The following is a 17904-nucleotide window of genomic DNA, read 5'->3' on the forward strand; positions in this document are numbered from 1 at the left end:
GACCCACTATTTTCCAAATCCTGACCAAGCAGCAGAAGGCAGGTAGGCTCAATTTCTCTCCAAGTCCCTCTGACACTATCAGGTGTGTCCAAGTCCACTTGTAAGAGGGATCGACTGGAACCAGAAATGAGTGTCCAGGAAGTGCTTACGTTCCCCATCAGGTCTGAGACTATCCTCTCCTGCCCAGAAGCGCTGGGGTGGGTGGACATAACTGGAGAAAGGGATCCAGCCATAGTGTCTGATATTCCTGATCCTGACCCTCAGTTTTCTCCTTTGTCAACTGTGAACACTAGTCTCTCACTTTTAGAGTTTTTGTTTTTGTTTTGTTTGATTCGGTGAGGCTGGCATGTAGCAAGCTATTTAAAGGGGCAGTACAGAGGGCAGTGAACAGACAGCCTGAGCAAGAACATCGTCCTGCCCTGTGGCACAGCCAGATGGGGCAGACAGACATCCTCAAAAACGATAATACCTGAGAATGAACAGGAGAGGTGGAAGAAGGAGCAGAGAGAAGAACCCAGCTCCCTCCACTCATGCTTGTCTTTTCCTCTCCTGGTTCCATCCATCCCCCTCTCCCCCGGCCCCAAACTGGGACATAAGCCTCTGGCCTCAGACCCTTCTACAGAACTGGGAGGTACCTGAGCTCAAATGGAGATCCTCTTTCAGCACAGTGAACAGTGCCAGCCCCCTCCCTGCCTGGGTCTCCTCAGGGGTCAGTGTCTCCTAGTGGATGGAGCGCCCCGCCTTCCTCCAGGCGAGGGGCAACCATTTATCAGCACCCAGTGAGGAGTGGGAGGAGCCTGGGAAAGAGTCTGGTGACATCCTCGGTCCATCATGCCCGTCAGCGGTGTCTGGGACATTCCAGGGTGTTCCCCCATCCTCAGACTGGGGCTCTTGGCCCTGTGTGGGTGTTGACTATGAATTGGATGCTGTCCTGGTAATTAGATGGGGGTAGCAGAGGCAGGCGCAGAGCATCATGGCAGGAAGGCATTACTCATTCAAGTGCGGCTCCTTATGACATTTTACAGCTGTTGCAAGACCTCGGGAGAAATGAGGTTTCCTTGTGATTTTGTGTCTGTCCTTCCAACTATCTGAATAACTGCAGGTGTGCTTCCTGTCTTTTCCCATCTGAACTGATTTTCACTCTTTCAGTCTGGGACAAGTTTTTCCTTTTTGGGGGTTTTCTCACATTTCTGTCTGGAGCTTTCCAGTCTCTCGTTACATGGTCTCAACCACCCCCGGGCTCCCACCCCGACTCCTACCCACACACATCCTGCAGTTACTAGCCCAGGCTGTCCAGAGCCCCAGACTCGTGAAGTGGCAGGAAGTCTGGGTCCTCATAGGGCTGAAAACAGTAACTTCATGCCCTCCCAACATTTCCCTACAGGTGCCTCTCCTTCTGGTCCTCGCCCTGCTCAGGGGTGCCCACATGGGGGCTGGCTTCCTCCTCCCCTACAGCCTCCCCAGGATCTACTACATTTGGGGATCAGGCCCCTCCCAGGTAACCCTTTATCTGAGTCCCCCAAACAGTAGAACAGGGCTCACCACCTCGTCGGCCCCAGAGCCAGCCTTCTACTGGACTCTGACCTCACTCTCTTTTTCCTGGAAGGGCTGGGAGTCTCTAGAAAAGGAGGTCTGAGCCAAACTTGAGCTCCTTTGTCCCTTAGGACACGGAGAAGGTCCTGGACACGGGATCCTGAAAGGAAGAGCCAGACACAGAGACACCCAAACCTCTCTCGCTCCCACCTCTGCATAGTAGGGAAGCATTTTGCTGAGTTGGCCCTGCCCCTACACAGAAAAACAAACAGCAAACAAACTTTTGTTCCATTCTCACTTCTGGTCTCCCAAACTGTTCCTTTTGGTTGTTAAGTAACTAGATACAGGGGTGGGGAAGACACATATAGGTAATTTTCTTTACCAAAATTAAAGCAAAAATGTATGCAACATTCTGATACTTGTGCATTTACCTGTCAGTAGATCTGGGAAGCCTGTCATTCGACACATGTATGTCACCCACTACGCAGCTCATCACTACTGTGTGCAGAGCAAGTCTAAGTGCTGTGGGAGATGCACACTCTTGTCTCCAAAAACTTACTTTTTAAAACAATTTTTACGAGGGAATATCGGGGAACAGTGTGTTTTCTCCAGGGCCCATCAGCTCCAAGTCATCGTCCTTCAATCTAGTTGTGGAGGGCGCAGCTCAGCTCCAAGTCCAGTCGCTGCTTTTCAATCTTTAGTTGCGGGGGGCGCAGCCCACCATCCCATGCGGGAATTGAACTGGTGACCCTGCTGTTGAGAGCTCAGGCTGTAACCAACTGAGCCATCCAGCTGCCCTAAAAACTTATTTTTTTTTTTTTGAAGATTTTATTGAGGGAAGGGGAACAGGACTTTATTGGGGAACGGTGTGTACTTCCAGGACTTTTTTCCAAGTCAAGTTGTTGTCCTTTCAGTCTTAGTTGTGGAGGGCGCAGCTCAGCTCCAGGTCCAGTTGCCGTTGCTAGTTGCAGGGGGCAGAGCCCACCATCCCTTGTGGGACTCGAGGAATCGAACCGGCAACCTTGTGGTTGAGAGCCCACTGGCCCATGTGGGAGTAGAACCGGCAGCCTTCGGAGTTAGGAGCAGGGAGCTCTAACCGCCTGAGCCACCGGGCCGGCCCCCCAAACTTACTTTTTATAGTGGGGACTTAAATGCACAGTTAAGGAAACTCGTCTCCCCACCCTCTCCTTGCCCATCTCCAATCTGTCCTCCAAGAGAAGCCAGAGTAAATTGTAAAACCCAACAGCGTCAATTTTCTGCTTCTAACCCTCCGGTTGCCCAAATGGAAATGGACAAAATCCTTTAAGATAAGCCCAGGGTGTTGCACAGTCCTTCATATTTGGCCCAGAGGGGCCTGTTTCTAATGCTTAGAACACACCACAAACCAAAAAGCTGACACACGCACAGAGGCACAAGCAAGTTTGTTCATTTAGTCTATCAAAAAAAATTTTAAAGGTAAAGCCATGATTCTCATCCTAGATACAAAATAAACATGTGTTCACAGGTTTTTAAAATTTTTCAGTTACAGTTGACATTCGATATTATTTTATGTTAGTTTTAGTTGTACAGCATAGTGGTTAGATTTTATATAGTTTACTAAGTGATCCTCCCAATAAATCTAGTACCTACCTGGGTGAAATAGGTGAAGGGACGAGGAAGTACAAATTGGCATTTATGAAATTGTCACAAGGAAGTTGAGGTTTTTTTAATTATGGTTAAGAAACACATAACATCCGATCTACCCCTTTAAGACATTTTTAAGTGTACAGTATTGTTAGCTACAGACACTATATTGTACAGCAGGTCCCTAGAACTTTTTCGTTTTGCATAACTGAAACATTACACCCATTGAAGAGCAACTTCCCATCTTATTTAACTCATGAGTGAAGTAACCAGGCAGAAATGAAAGAAGCACAAATTTGTATGGAGTAAAGGAATGTTGAAGTGAGTTTGTGAATGCATGTGAAACTGGCTTGGTGGGGGGAATTCAAGTGACTCTCCAGCAGACATGAAGTATTTGCTTTATTACTAGTTACCTACAAACTATAGCACTATAAAATAGTTCAAAAGGTAGTAAAATGCTAGAATCAGATAATCCTGGAAGCATGCGCTCTAAAAAATGTGTGGTTTTCCTTTGGAGACAGCCAGTAAACTTATTTTGCTTAGTCTAAATTTCCTTACAATTCTTAAAGCAAATATTTGTTGATCACCTAATAGCATGTTTCTAAGCCGTGTGAATGCAGCAGTAAGAAGACCTTATATTTTAATGGCAGGAAAGACAGGCAAATAATAATTAAATAGATTACGTTATATTAATTGGTGATAAGGAGTTTGGAGAAAAACAAAGCAGGAAAGATACATAGAAAATATGGAATGGATTATATTGTTCAATATGTTGTTTGTGGATGTTACTGAGAAACTGACATTTGATTATGCACACATATACACACACACACCATAGGCATTTACACACACACACACAACTCCGCAATGCACACAGAGAGAGCACAGACACACACACACTGACACACACACAGAGACTCCCCCACCACACACCGATATACACACACAGACATACACCTAAGACATACACACCCAGAGCAAAGACACACACACACACACATACACCAGATATACACACATATACCTCAGACACATGCACAGAGACCAGAAACACACACAGGTATTTAGACACACACAACTCAAACATGCACACACAGACACGTGGACACATACATACTTCAAATACACATATAGATACACACAGCAAATACACAAAGATCACAAAGACAGACACACACACCACAGACACACACACAGAGACTCAGACATAAACACACGTGCTGCAAACACATGAACACCATGGACACACGCACACACACCCACACACACACCACAGACACACACAACAAGCATCAGCCACCCTGGGTCCCAGAACAGCTCCTCATACCCGCAGCTCAGCCCTGGGGAGACCCGGGACCTGGTTCTCAGGCCAACTCGTCCCAGTGTCCCAGCAGGAGTGAAAGGTCAGGAATGCTCGTGACTCTAGGCCACTCTCTGCCATTGGGGTGACATTTTCATTCTCAGTACCCATCTCCCCTGCCCACTGATGTCACTTCTCCTCCCCCATCACCCCCACCATCCCTGTCCCCGCCCCGCCATGGCCTCACCGCCCCGCCTGCTGGCCTGTGTCTGGAGCTGCAGTTATATCCACACAGACCAACCGTGGGGAACAGACAGGGAAGGTGGGAACATCTCTTGGCCTTCGGAAAGACTGAGGCATGAAGCCAGGATAGGTGAGAAAGGAAGTGGACTCACCTGAGAGGAGTGGGGAGCAAAGAAGCAGGACTCACAGGCCAGAGTGGGAGGCCCTGCACTCTGCTCGGGGTGCTGCCCCTGAAGCTCCCCCACTCCTGCTCTGAGGGCCCATGGGGGTGTGGCTGGAGGTCACCGGACACACGGGGAGCCCCTCAGAGGTGTCTGCCCAGTCTTCCTGTGCCACTGGGCCTGCCTTTGCTGACTCCAGCTCCTGCCCAGGCTCCAGGCTCCCAAGGAAGCTCCTGAGGTATCTTCCTGGAAACCTGTGTGTTGATGAAGGGACCCAGGCAGGAGGGAAGCAGGGTCTCCTACATGGGACAGCAGTGAGCTCTGCTGGCTGTAGAGCTCATTGGGTGGCTCAGTTATCACCCCCTTTCCCAAAAGAGGATGAGGAGAAAGAGGAGAAGGAAGGGGGGAGGAGGAGGAGGGAGGGAAGGAGGAGGAGGGTGAGAGGAGGAGAATGAGAAAGGAAGGGAGGATTTCCTTCCATTCTGGAGCAAAGGGCTGAGGGACTGACTGACGCCGAGGGCTGCACCCTGCCTGCCTGTGTGCTCTCACCAGCGTCTCTGGCTGGGGTCCTGCTCTCTGGAACGGGATGAAGTTACTTCCCAGACAACCCTGCTCACCTTGCACCTCCCGGCTCACCTGTTCCTTCCTCTAGGCACATCCTCACTCCCTCCTGTGGCTCCCCCAGCCCCGTGGTCCCTGCAGCACCAGTTCTGACCACATCAGGCTGTGACTGTCTCTGCTCCCTGTCGCTGGCCTGGGCTGTGCTCCTCCAGGGTCTGCCTCACCTCAACCCGGCCCCCCCAGGGCACTCCTCTCAGCAGATGGGAAACAGGTGCCCGGGGTGCAGGAGCAGAGACAGGCTCAGCCAGCAGAGGGACCAGCCTGAGCAGAAGCCGCAGAGCCTGTCCTGTTTCAGGGAGAGGACAGGAAGTGAGGCCCGTGAAGCACCAGCCCTGCAGAGCAGAGCTGGTGTGGGAGGAGCAGCAGAGTTTTCCTCCGTCACCAAAGCTTTCCCTTCCTTTTTCTCCTCCCGTCCTCAGGGCGGCCCCATCCTACAGACTGGCCACTGCGCAGGCTGTGTTCACTGTGGGCCAGACCAGGCTATTCTGAGCACTTGTGTGAACACACCAATATTCTTGGCAACGCCATGTGTTAGACACTCCCGCAGCCATAACAGAGCACCACAGTCCGGGCTGCTTAAACAACAGAAATTCATTTTCCCACCATTCTGGAGGCTAGAATTCTGAGATTAAGGCGTCAGCAGGGCTGGTTCCTTCTGAGGCCTCTCTGGTTGCCTTACAGATGGTCATCTGCCCTGTGTCCCCGCGTGGTCTCCCCCTGTGTGTGTCTGTGTCCTAATCTCCTCTTCTTATGAGGACACCAGTCCTGTCAGATTAGAGCCCACCCTACTGACCTCATTTACATTAATCACCTCTTTAAAGACCCTGTCTCCAAATGCAGCCCATAATACCCCATGGGCGTAGGCATCTGACTGTGCACAGAGTGGTTAAGCTGCTTCCCAAGGCAGCACAGCAAGCTTCAAGGAGCAGGCTGGAGTCCAGGACTGCCTGGCTGAAGAGTGCGCACCCTTGACCCCCTTATTGGAGGCCTCAGATGAAGCAGCCCCAGGGAAGAGCTGACCACCAGGAGGTCTCACTGAGGACAGGACCCAGAATGACCACTGGGGAAGGGGTAGGGCTAGACACTTGACCTGCAAGACAGCCACACTGGAGTCTGCAGAAAATGCCCACCTCTAGCCTTGCCTAGGATTCTCCCACAGATGAGAATTGTGATGCCTCCGTGTGACAGATGAGGAAGCTGAGGCTTGGAGGGGAAAAGAGCTAGGCTTCCCCACAGTGTTGCACTGTGCTGGCATTTTGCTCTGAATGCTTGGCTCTCAGTCTTTTGCAGTCAACACCCGGTATGGCTGAGCAGGGGGCTGCGCGCAGGTCAGGAAGCCCAGGACCACCTGCGGGCCATGTCCTGGTAATGTGCATGGAGTCCTGGTGCTGTCCACCCTGGCCCTTCACTGGGAACTCACCGTGTAGCTGCACAGGGCCACCAGCTCCCCATGAGCCGCTGCCTGCACTCCCACCAGAAGCTGGAACGGCTGGGGGTTTCTCTGCCTCCTGAGGTGTCAGAGGCATTTTCAAGGACAGAGGCAGAGGCTGCCATAGTCTCCCCTTCCACTCCACGCCCCTAAGGAGTAGATGCTCTGATTGATCTGTTGCATTCATTCGTTCATTCATTCATCACCACCTCTCTCAGCCAGGAGGGACCCATCCCATCTTTTATGTCTTGTGGCTCCCCTGCCAGCCCCTCCCGAGTCCCACACACACAGGACTGACCCTTCGTGCCATGTAGAAGCTGTGACTGGCCCAGCAGTTCCTGCTTTCCTGTGTGGACAGCGGTGCGGGAGGGACAAGCTGAGGACAGGGATCGAGGACTGGCAGGTTGGGTCCTCCTTGCATGTGGGGCCTCAGCGGAACTCCATCTGGAGAGTGGAAGTGCTTGTTCTCCAAGGGCGGGGCCAGCTCCACTGCGTCGGGGGGCCCAGCCCCTCCTCCGTGCTCATCACTTTTCTGACTTCACCCCGGGCTTCCTGTTGGGGCTTCCTCTCAGTCCTGTGACACCATGGCCCCATGACGCTCACACCAAAGATGCTGCTGCTGCTGCCCCTGCTGTGGGCAGATCAGGGGGACACGCGGTGGTAGCGCCAAAGCTGCAAGTTCCTTGGGCCAATTTCAAGTTACCAGCTGACTGTGCAGGAGTCCGTGACTGTGCGGGAAGGTTTGTGCATCTACGTGCCCTGCAACTTCTCCTACCCCAAGGAAGGCTGGAATGACTCTGACCCGACGCGTGGCTACTGGTTCCGGGAAAGGGCCAGTACAGACCGAGATGCTCCTGTGGCCACAAACAAGCCAGGTGGTGAAATGCAGGAGACCCGGGGCCGATTCCACCTCCTCGGGGACCCCCAGACCTACAACTGCTCCCTGGACATCAGAGACGCACAGAGAAGGGACACAGGGACATACTTCTTTAGGGTGGAGAGAGGACCCAAAGTGAAATATAATTACAGATGGAACCAGCTGTCTGTGAATGTGACGAGTAAGGAAAGGGGTCAAGGAGAGGACACACGGATGGGTCCTGAGGGCACCAGGGCAGGGCTGGGTTGGCACACCCTGCTCCTCATCTTAGGAAGGACCCAGGGGGCCACAGGGGTGGAGAATGCTGGGGCTGGCCTGAGGCACAGGCTACTCTTGGGGGGCTGTCGTGCAAGGGATCCTGTTGAGTAGCCTGCCGACTATGCCAAGTGTCACGCAGGGCGTCCGGCGGGGTCTCTGGTCCCACTCCCCACATAAGAACGCAGGACATGGTGAGGCCAAAAAGGAACACCCACGGAGCCATAGGTAGGGGAGTCATATCTCTATACTCTCGCTGGTGGCTGGGTTGGAGACACAGGAACCAGGAGCAACATAATTCTCAACCCTCACTGTGCCGCTTGCAGACTCAGCCACCATCTTCTTGCTAGCTCCCCCTTGTTCTGCTAGCCTAGCCACGGCAGTTATATTAGTGCCCGATGTCTCACTGGTTACAGCTGACGGCCAACTAGCCACAGCTGATGGCCATTTGATCACAGTCGATGGCCATTTACTACCTGAGCCAGCACCTTTCTATGTGAGGCCGAAGCCTGGAAACTGCTTTTTGGGGCTCTGTCCCCACAGGGGCACACTCGGGGACCCCATCTCCAGGGCCTAAGTCTCTGTTGCTCTTTTCTCCAGCTCTGACACAGACACCTAACATCCACTTCCAGGGGACCCTAGAATCTGGGCACCCTAAGAATATTACCTGTACTGTGCCATGGGCCTGTGAGAGAGGGAAACCCCCCACCTTCTCTTGGATTGGGGTCAACCTCACCTTCCTGGGTCCCAGGATTTCCTACTCTTCAGTGGTCACCCTCACACCAGGGCCCCAGGACCACGGCACCAACCTCACCTGTCGAGTGACATTATTCTCTGGTGTGAAGACGGAGAGGACCATCCGGCTCAACGTGTCCTGTGAGAGCCCCGCCAGAACACCGGGCTCCTGAGGGCAATGGGCGTCGGGGAAGAGCAGGCAGGGCCTGAGTTAGTGGGTGCCGGGCCCTGCAATTCAGGGCTGGGGAGGAAGGAAGGAGAATACCCCATTTTACGCTGTTCCTATTTCTAAAGTTTCTGGGGGAAAAGAGGAAACGGCCACCTTCTTGCCACGGAAAAGGGAATAATTTTGTATGTCTGTCTGTCCAGATGCACCCCAGGACCTGACCATCAGCGCGCTCTGGAAAGAACAGGTAAGGTGCAACACCTTTTCTCCAGGGGTGTGCTGGAAGTGGGGTCTGCCTCCACCCTCCAGAGCAGAGCTGGGGTTTCAGAAATCAGATGGTAGAAAGGCTCGGGTCAGGTGTGAGGACCGCAGATGTAGGAAGCCCTCTGCTCACTCTTCCTCTGATTAAAAAACTGGCCTCCTCCACCCCTGACCCTGTTGTCACAGGGAATTGCATGGCCTCCATGCCTGATGGGATGTGGCTGTCCCCAGTGCCAGGGTGAGTTACTTCCTCACCCAAATTTTGCTCTCATTCTCCTCAGGATCTGGACCCTGCTTCCTCCTCCAGTTTTCTGTAATAATTGTAATGTTATTTTTTAAATCGTAGGCATAAAATGTGTCTTAGTCTGCTCAAGCTGCCATAACAAAATACCAGACACTGGGTGGCTTAAACAGCAGGAATTTATTTCTCACAGTCTGGAGGCTGTAAATCCAAGATCTAGGTGCCAGCTGAGTAGGGTCCTGTGAGGACGGTCTTCCTGGCTTGCAGACAGCCACCTTCTGTCTGTGTCCTCACGTGGTGGAGCGAGAGCTCTCTGGTGTCTCTTCTTATAAGGGCACTAATGCCATCATGAGAGTCCCACTGTCATGATTTTATCTAACTCTAATCATCTCCCATTCAAATACCTCCAAATACCATCACATTGTGGGGTTAGGATTTCAACATATAAATTTGAGGGGAACACAGTTCAGTCCCTTGCAAAGTTTAATAAGAAGAAAATAGTATTCAATACCTTGTGTGCCTCCGCTCTTGGTTATCTTCCCCAAAATAATCTATACATATACATTAAAAAATGCACACATATGTCCACACCATACTATGCACACTTCTTTGAGTCTTTTAGTTTTAACTTTTCATTGTGGTGTAATTCAGATTTACACAGTACAGAGTTTCCATAAATCCCTCACCCAGCTTTCCTCATCATTCGAGTCTCCATCACCATGGCGCATTTGTCACAACTAAGAAAGTGACATTGGTACATTACTAGGAAGAAAGCCCCCCTTTTTCTCAAACTGAGTATATCTTGTAGGTCTTCCTGGATCTGTGTATAGGAAACCTTCTCCATCTTTATTGAGGACTCCATGGTTTCCCAAATGGAAGTATATTGTACTATAAAATACTTAATTGGTCCCCCATTGGTGGAAAACTTTCGTGTTTTCCGCTTTCACCTAAGACAAATAATACTGCAATGAATTACTTGTGCAGACATTTCCCACGTGTGTGCGTGTGTCTGGAAGAACATTTCCTAAAGAAGGAAGTCCTGGATCAAAGGTATGTTTGTAGTTTCTACAGATAATGCCAAATCCTGCTTCATGACGTTGTTCTGTTTATACCCCCACTTGCCGTGTACCTGTCCCTCTGCTGAGCATTTCATGCTTGCTAACATGCTAAGTGAATTCACAATCATTTTAACTTACATTGTCATTTTGTGACTAGGTCGAGTTTCATGTTTAAGGAACATTTATATTTCTTTGTGGACTTCTTAATCATTTGAAGAAGCTCTTTGCACATTAAGGAAATCAGCTGTGTGAAAATTTTTATTTCCAGCCTAATGATGAACTTTTGGTTTAGCATATGGTGATTTTTCAGGGCAAAACATTTTTTTTTAATTTACATACAGTCATGTATTAGAGCTGGGTCCCACTTATTGGCAAAAGACAATTGTGCCCATCTTGTCCCAACTCTGGGTTCAGTGACTTCAGATTGGGTGCTTGAAACTGGCCAAGCTGGCAGTATTTACACCAAGGAAATTGGAAAATACTACAAATCAGGACTTCCCTCTCCCACCTCCCATAAGCTGGTTGTTAAACATTTACCAGTAAACCACTGGTTGCATTTATCAATATTTTCTTTTGTGCCTCTGAATTTCCCCATTTTAATATTATTTCTGTAAATTTATTTTTCAATTACAGTTGACATATGATATTATATTACTTTCAGGTGTACGACATAGTGGTTAGACATTTATATAACTTATGAAGTAATCCCCCAATAAGTCTAGTTCCCATATGACACCATTCATAGTTATTACAATATTATTGACTATATTCCCTGTGCTGTACTTTACATCCCTGTGTCTATTTTTATAACTGGAAATTTGTAATATTATTTTGCAAACCTCCCATAATTTCTTCCAGTAGCCCCATGTAAACACTCCCCAACATGTACATTTGTGAGTGGTGGCCCGGGTTTGAGCCTCACAGGACTATGTGTTTTTCTTGGAGCATGCAAGGCCATTCCACACCTCAGCTGTAGCCACACTTCTGTGCCTTCCTCCCACAGTGTCCTTCTGTGCCAGCACCATCCCCGAGCCAGCTCCCACCCGCTCTCATGCTCTACTTAAGCCTCTCCTCCTCCAGGAAGCCCTCCCTGTCCTGACTGTCTCACTGAACTCCTGTCCTCAGGGCTCTCTCAGCCCAATTGACCCCCACGTCATACTGCTCTGTGAGAACCTGCTTTTGCGGTGTCTTGCTCATGAAACTATGAGCTCTCAGACACAGCTAAATTAGATAGTTCTCAGTAAATCATTGTTGACAGACAAAATGGCAAGGCTCAGAAAGGGAAGTCCGGGACCTGTGTTGGCCCAGAAGGCCAAAATAGGAGGTATGAGGACGAGGGTGGTTCAGGCGAATGCACGGGGGCCTCTTGGAAAGACTGTAGTGCCTGCTCCTAGCTCAGTGCCCGTGGGGCTGAGCCCAGATGGTATGAGCCCATCGTACAATGGAAGAGAAGAAACTGATGTACATGATGTAAAGAAAAGAGAGAGAAAGAGACAGAGGCAGAGAGAGACAGAGACCGTGAGACAGAGATATTAATGAGGTTAGGGCTTAACTTTCTCTCTCTCTCTCTCTCTCTTTCTCTCTCTCTCTTTAGAAATGAAATACACGGGGAACGGCTCCTCTCTTCCAGTCCAGGAAGGGGACTCTCTGCGCCTGGTCTGTGTCGCTGACAGCAACCCTTCTGCCACACTGAGCTAGGCCCAGGGGAGCCAGACCCTGAGCCCCTCCCAGCCCTCAGACCCCGGGGTCCTGGAGCTGCCCCGGGTGGAGTCAGTGCATGAAGGTGAATTTATCTGCAGAGCTCAGCACCCACGGGGCTCCCTGAGCGTCTCCCTCCATCTCTCTGTGCACTGTAAGTGGGGGGATGGGAGACACCTGGGGGCAGGACACCTGGGTGCTGGGGAGGGGAGAGGCACCACTGACCCTTCTCCTCCCTCCCCACAGACCCCCCACAGCTGCTGGGACCCTCCTGCTCCTGGGAGGAGGAGGGTCTGCACTGCAGCTGCTCCTCCCGAGCCCAGCCAGCCCCCTCTGTGCGCTGGCAGCTGGGGGAGAGGCTGCTGGAGGGGGACTTCAGCAACACCTCCTTCAAGGTCACCTCCAGTTCAGTGGGGCCCTGGGCCAACAGCTCCCTGAGCCTCAGCGAGGGGCTCAGCTCCATCCTCAAGCTCAGATGTGAGGCTCAGAATAAGCATGGGAAACAGACAGTGAATATCCTGCTGCTGCCAGGTCAGAGGGTGTGGCGGACAATGCCCGGGGAAGGGGGCGCACCAGCCTGGATCCTAGAAGACATTGAGTGGAGGAGAAATAGGCCTGACTGAGGGCAAAGAGGGACTAGGGTTCAGTTCCCCCTGTCAGTTGGCTGGAGAGGGAATGGGGGAAACAAGAGGCTGCAGTCATACAAAGTGATGGAGAACAAAGGAGTCCTGGATGGAAGTGGGAGTAGTTTGGGGCATGGATTCGAGAAGGCTGCATGCTCAGGTGCCTGCCTAGGGACATGGGAGTTCGCCTCAGCTGTCTTGTGTCTGCAGGGAGACTAGGACCCAGGAGAGGTGTGGTTCAGGGAGCTGTCGGGGGAGCTGGTGTCACAGCCTTGCTTGCTCTCTGCCTCTTCTTTGTGTGAGTGGTGGCCCTGGTTTGGGCGAAGGCCTCACAGGTCATGGTGGTGGGGGTGGTGGGGGTGGTGGGGGTGGTGGTGGGGGTGTGTGTGGAGGGAACCCAAAGAATCTCCAAAATTCAAAACCCAGAGAGCCCCGATGAGCTGATGAATCCAGGAAGAGGTGCAATCGGGAATTTAGCCTCCTGGTATCTTGGCCAGGTGTAGAGTGTTTTCCCAACGCCTGGTCCCACACGTCCAGGAGGAGGGAACATGTGTTCCCATCATGATCTCTGCAGTCAGACAGCAGTCTCCACGCCCTGCCTCAGTCAGCCCTTTCAGGCTCCCAGCAGCAAGCCAGCCAGGCTAAAAGGCCCTGCCTGTCTCCTCAGAGTGAAGATCTACGGGAAGAAATTGACAGAGAAGGCAGAGAGCCAGGATGGCGTCTCCCAGGTGAGGATGTGGGCATCTTTCCATCTAGTGTCCCAGCTGGATGCCTGTCCAGGTGTGGGATGGCAGCTCATTTAGCACATCCAAAATGAGTTCCTCATCGTCCCCCACGCCAAATTTGGTCCTCCCCTTGGATTTACTACAGCAGTCAACTCAGAGATCTGAGAGTCTCCCTTCCCTGTTTCCTGTTCTTCATCTCTCATAGCCAGTAATTGTCCAAGTCCTGTCTCATTTCCCCTTTAACAAAGCTTTTCTCCATTGGACATTTCCTGCTGAGCCCTCACTGTCTCTCCTGAGTCACTGACCCCACCTCTCCTCCCCTAACCAGTTTTTGGCAAGGCAGTCCCCAAACAGCTTTCATACAGACACCTTTTGCTTGCCATCAAGATCAGTGTAGTCCGAAAGAAACACGATGCAAAGGATGCATACAACTTGAAACTTTCTAGTAGTCACATTAAAAAAGTAGAAAGAAACACAAGATCGGTTTTCTTATCCATAAAATGGGAGATCGTAAGGATTCAGTGAGATTCGTAAAAGGAATGGGTCATTATGATTAAAATTTGTTAAAGGTACAAAGGAATGAATGAGTGAATGAATGAGTGAGTGAATGAATCTTCAGGAAATGGGTGTGAGATGATGGATAAATGAACAAGTGCCCCCCCAAGCCCCAACTTCTCTTCACCAGACCCCGAAGGCCCTCTCTGACACCCTTCTCTCCTCTCACTCAGAGTCACCTGAATAAATCTTCATCAGACAGCCCCTCAGACCACCAGCCCCCAGCTGTGGCCACCTCCACCTCAGAGAACGAGGAGGAACTCCATTATGCTTCCCTTAGTTTCCACCATCAGAAGCCACACAACATCAGTTCCACCGAGTATTCTGAGATCAAGATCTGAAAATGACAACCCCAACGCCACCCCCATAAGCTGGCTGGAGCCCAGAAAAGGCATCTCTGGAAAGAAATGTGCATCAGGGACCAATTCTTGAACAGTTAACAGTCCTCAGAGCCAAAGTGTATCTATAAATGGGAACATGAAGTTCCTTGGAGTGGCTGAATACTCCTGGGTTCAAATCCAGGCTCAGCTACTTACTGAGGGTGTTACATCAGGCAAGTCACTTTACCTCTCTGTGCCTCAGTATCCTCCTCTGTAAAATGGGGGATAATATTGATTAGGTACATCGTTAAATGGGAAAATACACGCTGTTGGCATTAAGTATATTGTTATGTGTTAAGTTGACCTCAGGATGGAGGGAGATGTCAGCTTTTGGCTTTACCACAATCTTGAATTTTGCTTGACTATCTTTAAGAACATGTACTATTTTCTTTTTCAGGGGGAGGGGAACATGTATTATTTTAAAAAGTAAATCTATTTCTAACTGTAAATCTTTGGCAGGAGACGATATTTCCGAATACATGTATCTAACAAAGGATTTATCCACAATATATAAAGACTATATAATGATCTTCCAAAAATCAATAAGAAAAAGGCAGACAATGCAATAGGAAAATGGGATATTCTATGGGCCAATAAGCATATAGAAAGATGTTCAACTTCAGTAGCTGTCCAGGAAATGCAAATAAAAATCACAGTGTTAGACCACTATACAGCCATCACATTGGCAAAAATAACAAAAGGAATATCAAGTGTTGAGGACATTGCACTAAGTGAAACAAGCCAGTCACAAAAGACATATACTGCGTGAGTTCAGTTATACAGGTATCTACAGTAATCAAACCCTTAGAGGGTGGACAGACCTCTGGGGAGAATGAAATAGGAAGTGGCTATTTAATAGGTATAGAGCTCCAGGTTATCAAGATAAAGACATTCTAGAGAAATAGTGGACAACAACATGCATAGAATCGACACTACTGTGCTCTACACTTAAAAATGGTTGAGGGGCGGCCAGTGGCTCAGTTGGTTAGACCATGAGCTCTGAACAACAGGGCTGCTGGTTCAATTCCCACACGGGCCAGTGACCTGCGGCCTCCACAACTAGACTGAAGACAATGAGCTGCCGCTGAGCGTCTTAAGGGACGGCCGGATGGCTCAGTGGGTTAGAGCACGAGCTCTCAACAACAAGGTTGCCGGTTCAATTCCCTCCATGGGATGGTGGGCTGCGCCCCCCCCCCCCCCCCCCGCAACTAAAGATTGAAAACGGCAACTGGACTTGGAGCTGAGCTGCGACTTCCACAACTAGATTGAAGGACAACGACTTGGAGCTGAGGGGCCCTGGAGAAACACACTGTTCCCCAATATTCCCTAATTAAAAAAAACCTTTTTGTAATTAAAAATGGTTAAGATGGTGAATTTTATAGGTTGGTTTTTTTCTTAACCATGGTAAAGGAAAGTCATATATAGTGGTTTCCAAGGGCTGAGGGTTGGGAGAGTGGGCAGGGAGTGAAGGCTTAACGGATACAGAATTTCAGTTTAGGATGACGGAAAAGTTCTAGAGATGGAGAGTGGTAATGATTGCACAATGTGAATGTATTTAATGCCGCTGAACTGTACACTTAAAAATGGTTAAAACAGTAAATTCTATGTTGTGTACATTTTACCACAAGAAAAAAATTTCTTTAAGACAATCAAGTGTTGGTGAGGACGTGGAGCAACTGGAACTCTCAGACACTGCTGGTGGAAGTGAGAATTGATACAACCACTTGGAAAACGCTGAAACTGTGAGTCAGCAATTCCATTCCCAGGGGCGTTGTACCCAACACAAGTGTGTACAAATATTCATCAAATACATACAAGAATGTTCACAACAGCATTAGTTATGATGACTGAAAAGTGGAACCTGCCCAAATGTCTTTCAACATCAAGACAGGTCAATAGGTTGCAGATTATTCATGTAATGCAAGAAACAAAAAACTCCACACGTGTGTGAACCCTATAAACATAACATTTAGTAAAAGAACCCAGACACAGAGTATCTACTATGTGACATCCTTGATACTAAGGTTCAGAAACAGACAAAATTAATCTTCAGTATTAGAAGCCTGGACACTGGTTACCTGGAGAATTGGGGAGAGGTTTCCACCAAACTATGAGCTCCTGCAAGGTGAGGACAGTCCTATGTCTGGCTCTGTCTTTTCAGAGCCCAAACTTGGACACAGAACACAAAGTGGACGCAGTCAACCTCTGAAATGACGAGCTCAAGTTCAAGGGGACAACATGGCGGGGCTCTGCTGAGATCTCCCAGGTTGCATTCGCAGCCCAATCCTCTCTCCTAAGTGTTAACTCCCCGTATCCTCCTGGACATCTCTCCATGAATGACCACAGGCTCCTCACTTTCAGTGCATTGGTCTTCCCTCCGGGTTCTACCCCTGCTCCTCCATCCAGGATGTGAGAAAGTCCATCCTCTGGCATGGCACCTGATTCCCGGTATCCGGGCAACGGGAGCATCACGCTCCTGTGTCTGGATTAACTCCAACTTCTCCCCAGGACACAATTTCTGGCCTGGCACTCATTGGGTCTTGTGAAACAGGACTCCTGCCCTTCTCTAGCTCTCAGGTCCCAGTTAGGCTCCTCTCTGCCTGTTCCTCTACGAGGCCAGTGTCTGAATCATGTAGACTAACCTCTGTCTGGTTAGTCCACATCTTCTCCTCATCCTCCCCCACCCCCAAGAGTGGAGGTTGTGAGCTCCCCCTGGCCACAGTGTAAAGCGCCTCTAGTCAAGGCCCAACTTCCAGAGTGAAGCCTTCTTCAACCCCTTCCCACTACCCTGGGGAATAATATCCTGCAACTCCTTTCTCCGGAACTCCTTCCTCTGGAAATCCACAGACCCTGCTAATCTCCCCACCATAGCTTTAATCACAGGCACCAGAGACTGACTAATTGTTTTAGCAAAGGCAGTAAGGGCAATGGTTAAAATTTTAAACCTCTTCCTAATAGGCAAAAGTGGAAACAACCCAAATGTCCATCAACGGATGAATTGAGAAACAAAATGTGGCCCATGTGTACCATGGAATATTATGCAGCCATGAAAAGGGTGGCACACTGATATGTGCTGCAATGTGGATGCACCTCAAGAACATGCTAAATGAAAGACACCAGACACAAAAGGTCACATAGTGTGTGATTTTATTAATATGAAACTTCCAAAATAAGCAAATAAATGGAGACAAGAAGCAGATTAGGGGCTGCCTGGGGCTGGGGGAAGGAGCCAATGGAGAGTGACTGCTTAATGAGCAAGGAGTTTCTTTTGGGATGATAAAAAATGTTTTGGGACGACATAGAGCTGGTGGTTACAGAACATTGTGAATGTACGAAGTACTGCTAAACTGTTCACTTTAAAATGGTTAATTTTATGGTATGTGAATTTCCCACTGGTTGGATTAGGCCATGATTCATCAA

General features: G+C 49.7%; 2 protein-coding genes across 2 annotated transcripts; both read left to right on the forward strand.

Moving 5' to 3' along the window:
* Window positions 1-6783: 6783 nt before the first annotated feature.
* On the forward strand, window positions 6784-12911 carry LOC117035407 (sialic acid-binding Ig-like lectin 5). Its single transcript, XM_033129281.1, is given in 6 exon segments — window positions 6784-6846; window positions 7575-7968; window positions 8643-8918; window positions 9147-9170; window positions 12074-12355; window positions 12448-12911. Coding segments are annotated over 6 exon segments (1416 nt in total). The 3' UTR covers window positions 12825-12911.
* An 89-nt stretch (window positions 12912-13000) lies between these two features.
* Window positions 13001-15441, forward strand: LOC117035408 (myeloid cell surface antigen CD33-like). Its single transcript, XM_033129282.1, has 3 exons — window positions 13001-13122; window positions 13492-13552; window positions 14278-15441. Exons 1-3 carry the CDS (start codon window positions 13001-13003, stop codon window positions 14443-14445), a joined length of 351 nt encoding a protein of 116 aa, XP_032985173.1. The 3' UTR covers window positions 14446-15441.
* Window positions 15442-17904: the final 2463 nt, after the last annotated feature.

Source organism: Rhinolophus ferrumequinum, chromosome 15 (genome assembly GCF_004115265.2).
Source record: "Rhinolophus ferrumequinum isolate MPI-CBG mRhiFer1 chromosome 15, mRhiFer1_v1.p, whole genome shotgun sequence".
NCBI lineage: Eukaryota > Metazoa > Chordata > Mammalia > Chiroptera > Rhinolophidae > Rhinolophus > Rhinolophus ferrumequinum.

What these genes read in the sequence shown, in the direction of transcription:
- LOC117035408 (XM_033129282.1), top strand. Translation starts at nt 13,001, where the DNA reads ATGGGAGTTCGCCTCAGCTGTCTTGTGTCTGCAGGGAGACTAGGACCC. An exon ending in GCTCTCTGCCTCTTCTTTGT is followed by an intron (nt 13,123 to 13,491) that starts GTGAGTGGTGGC and finishes CTGTCTCCTCAG; the next exon opens with AGTGAAGATCTACGGGAAGA. An exon ending in GCCAGGATGGCGTCTCCCAG is followed by an intron (nt 13,553 to 14,277) that starts GTGAGGATGTGG and finishes CCTCTCACTCAG; the next exon opens with AGTCACCTGAATAAATCTTC.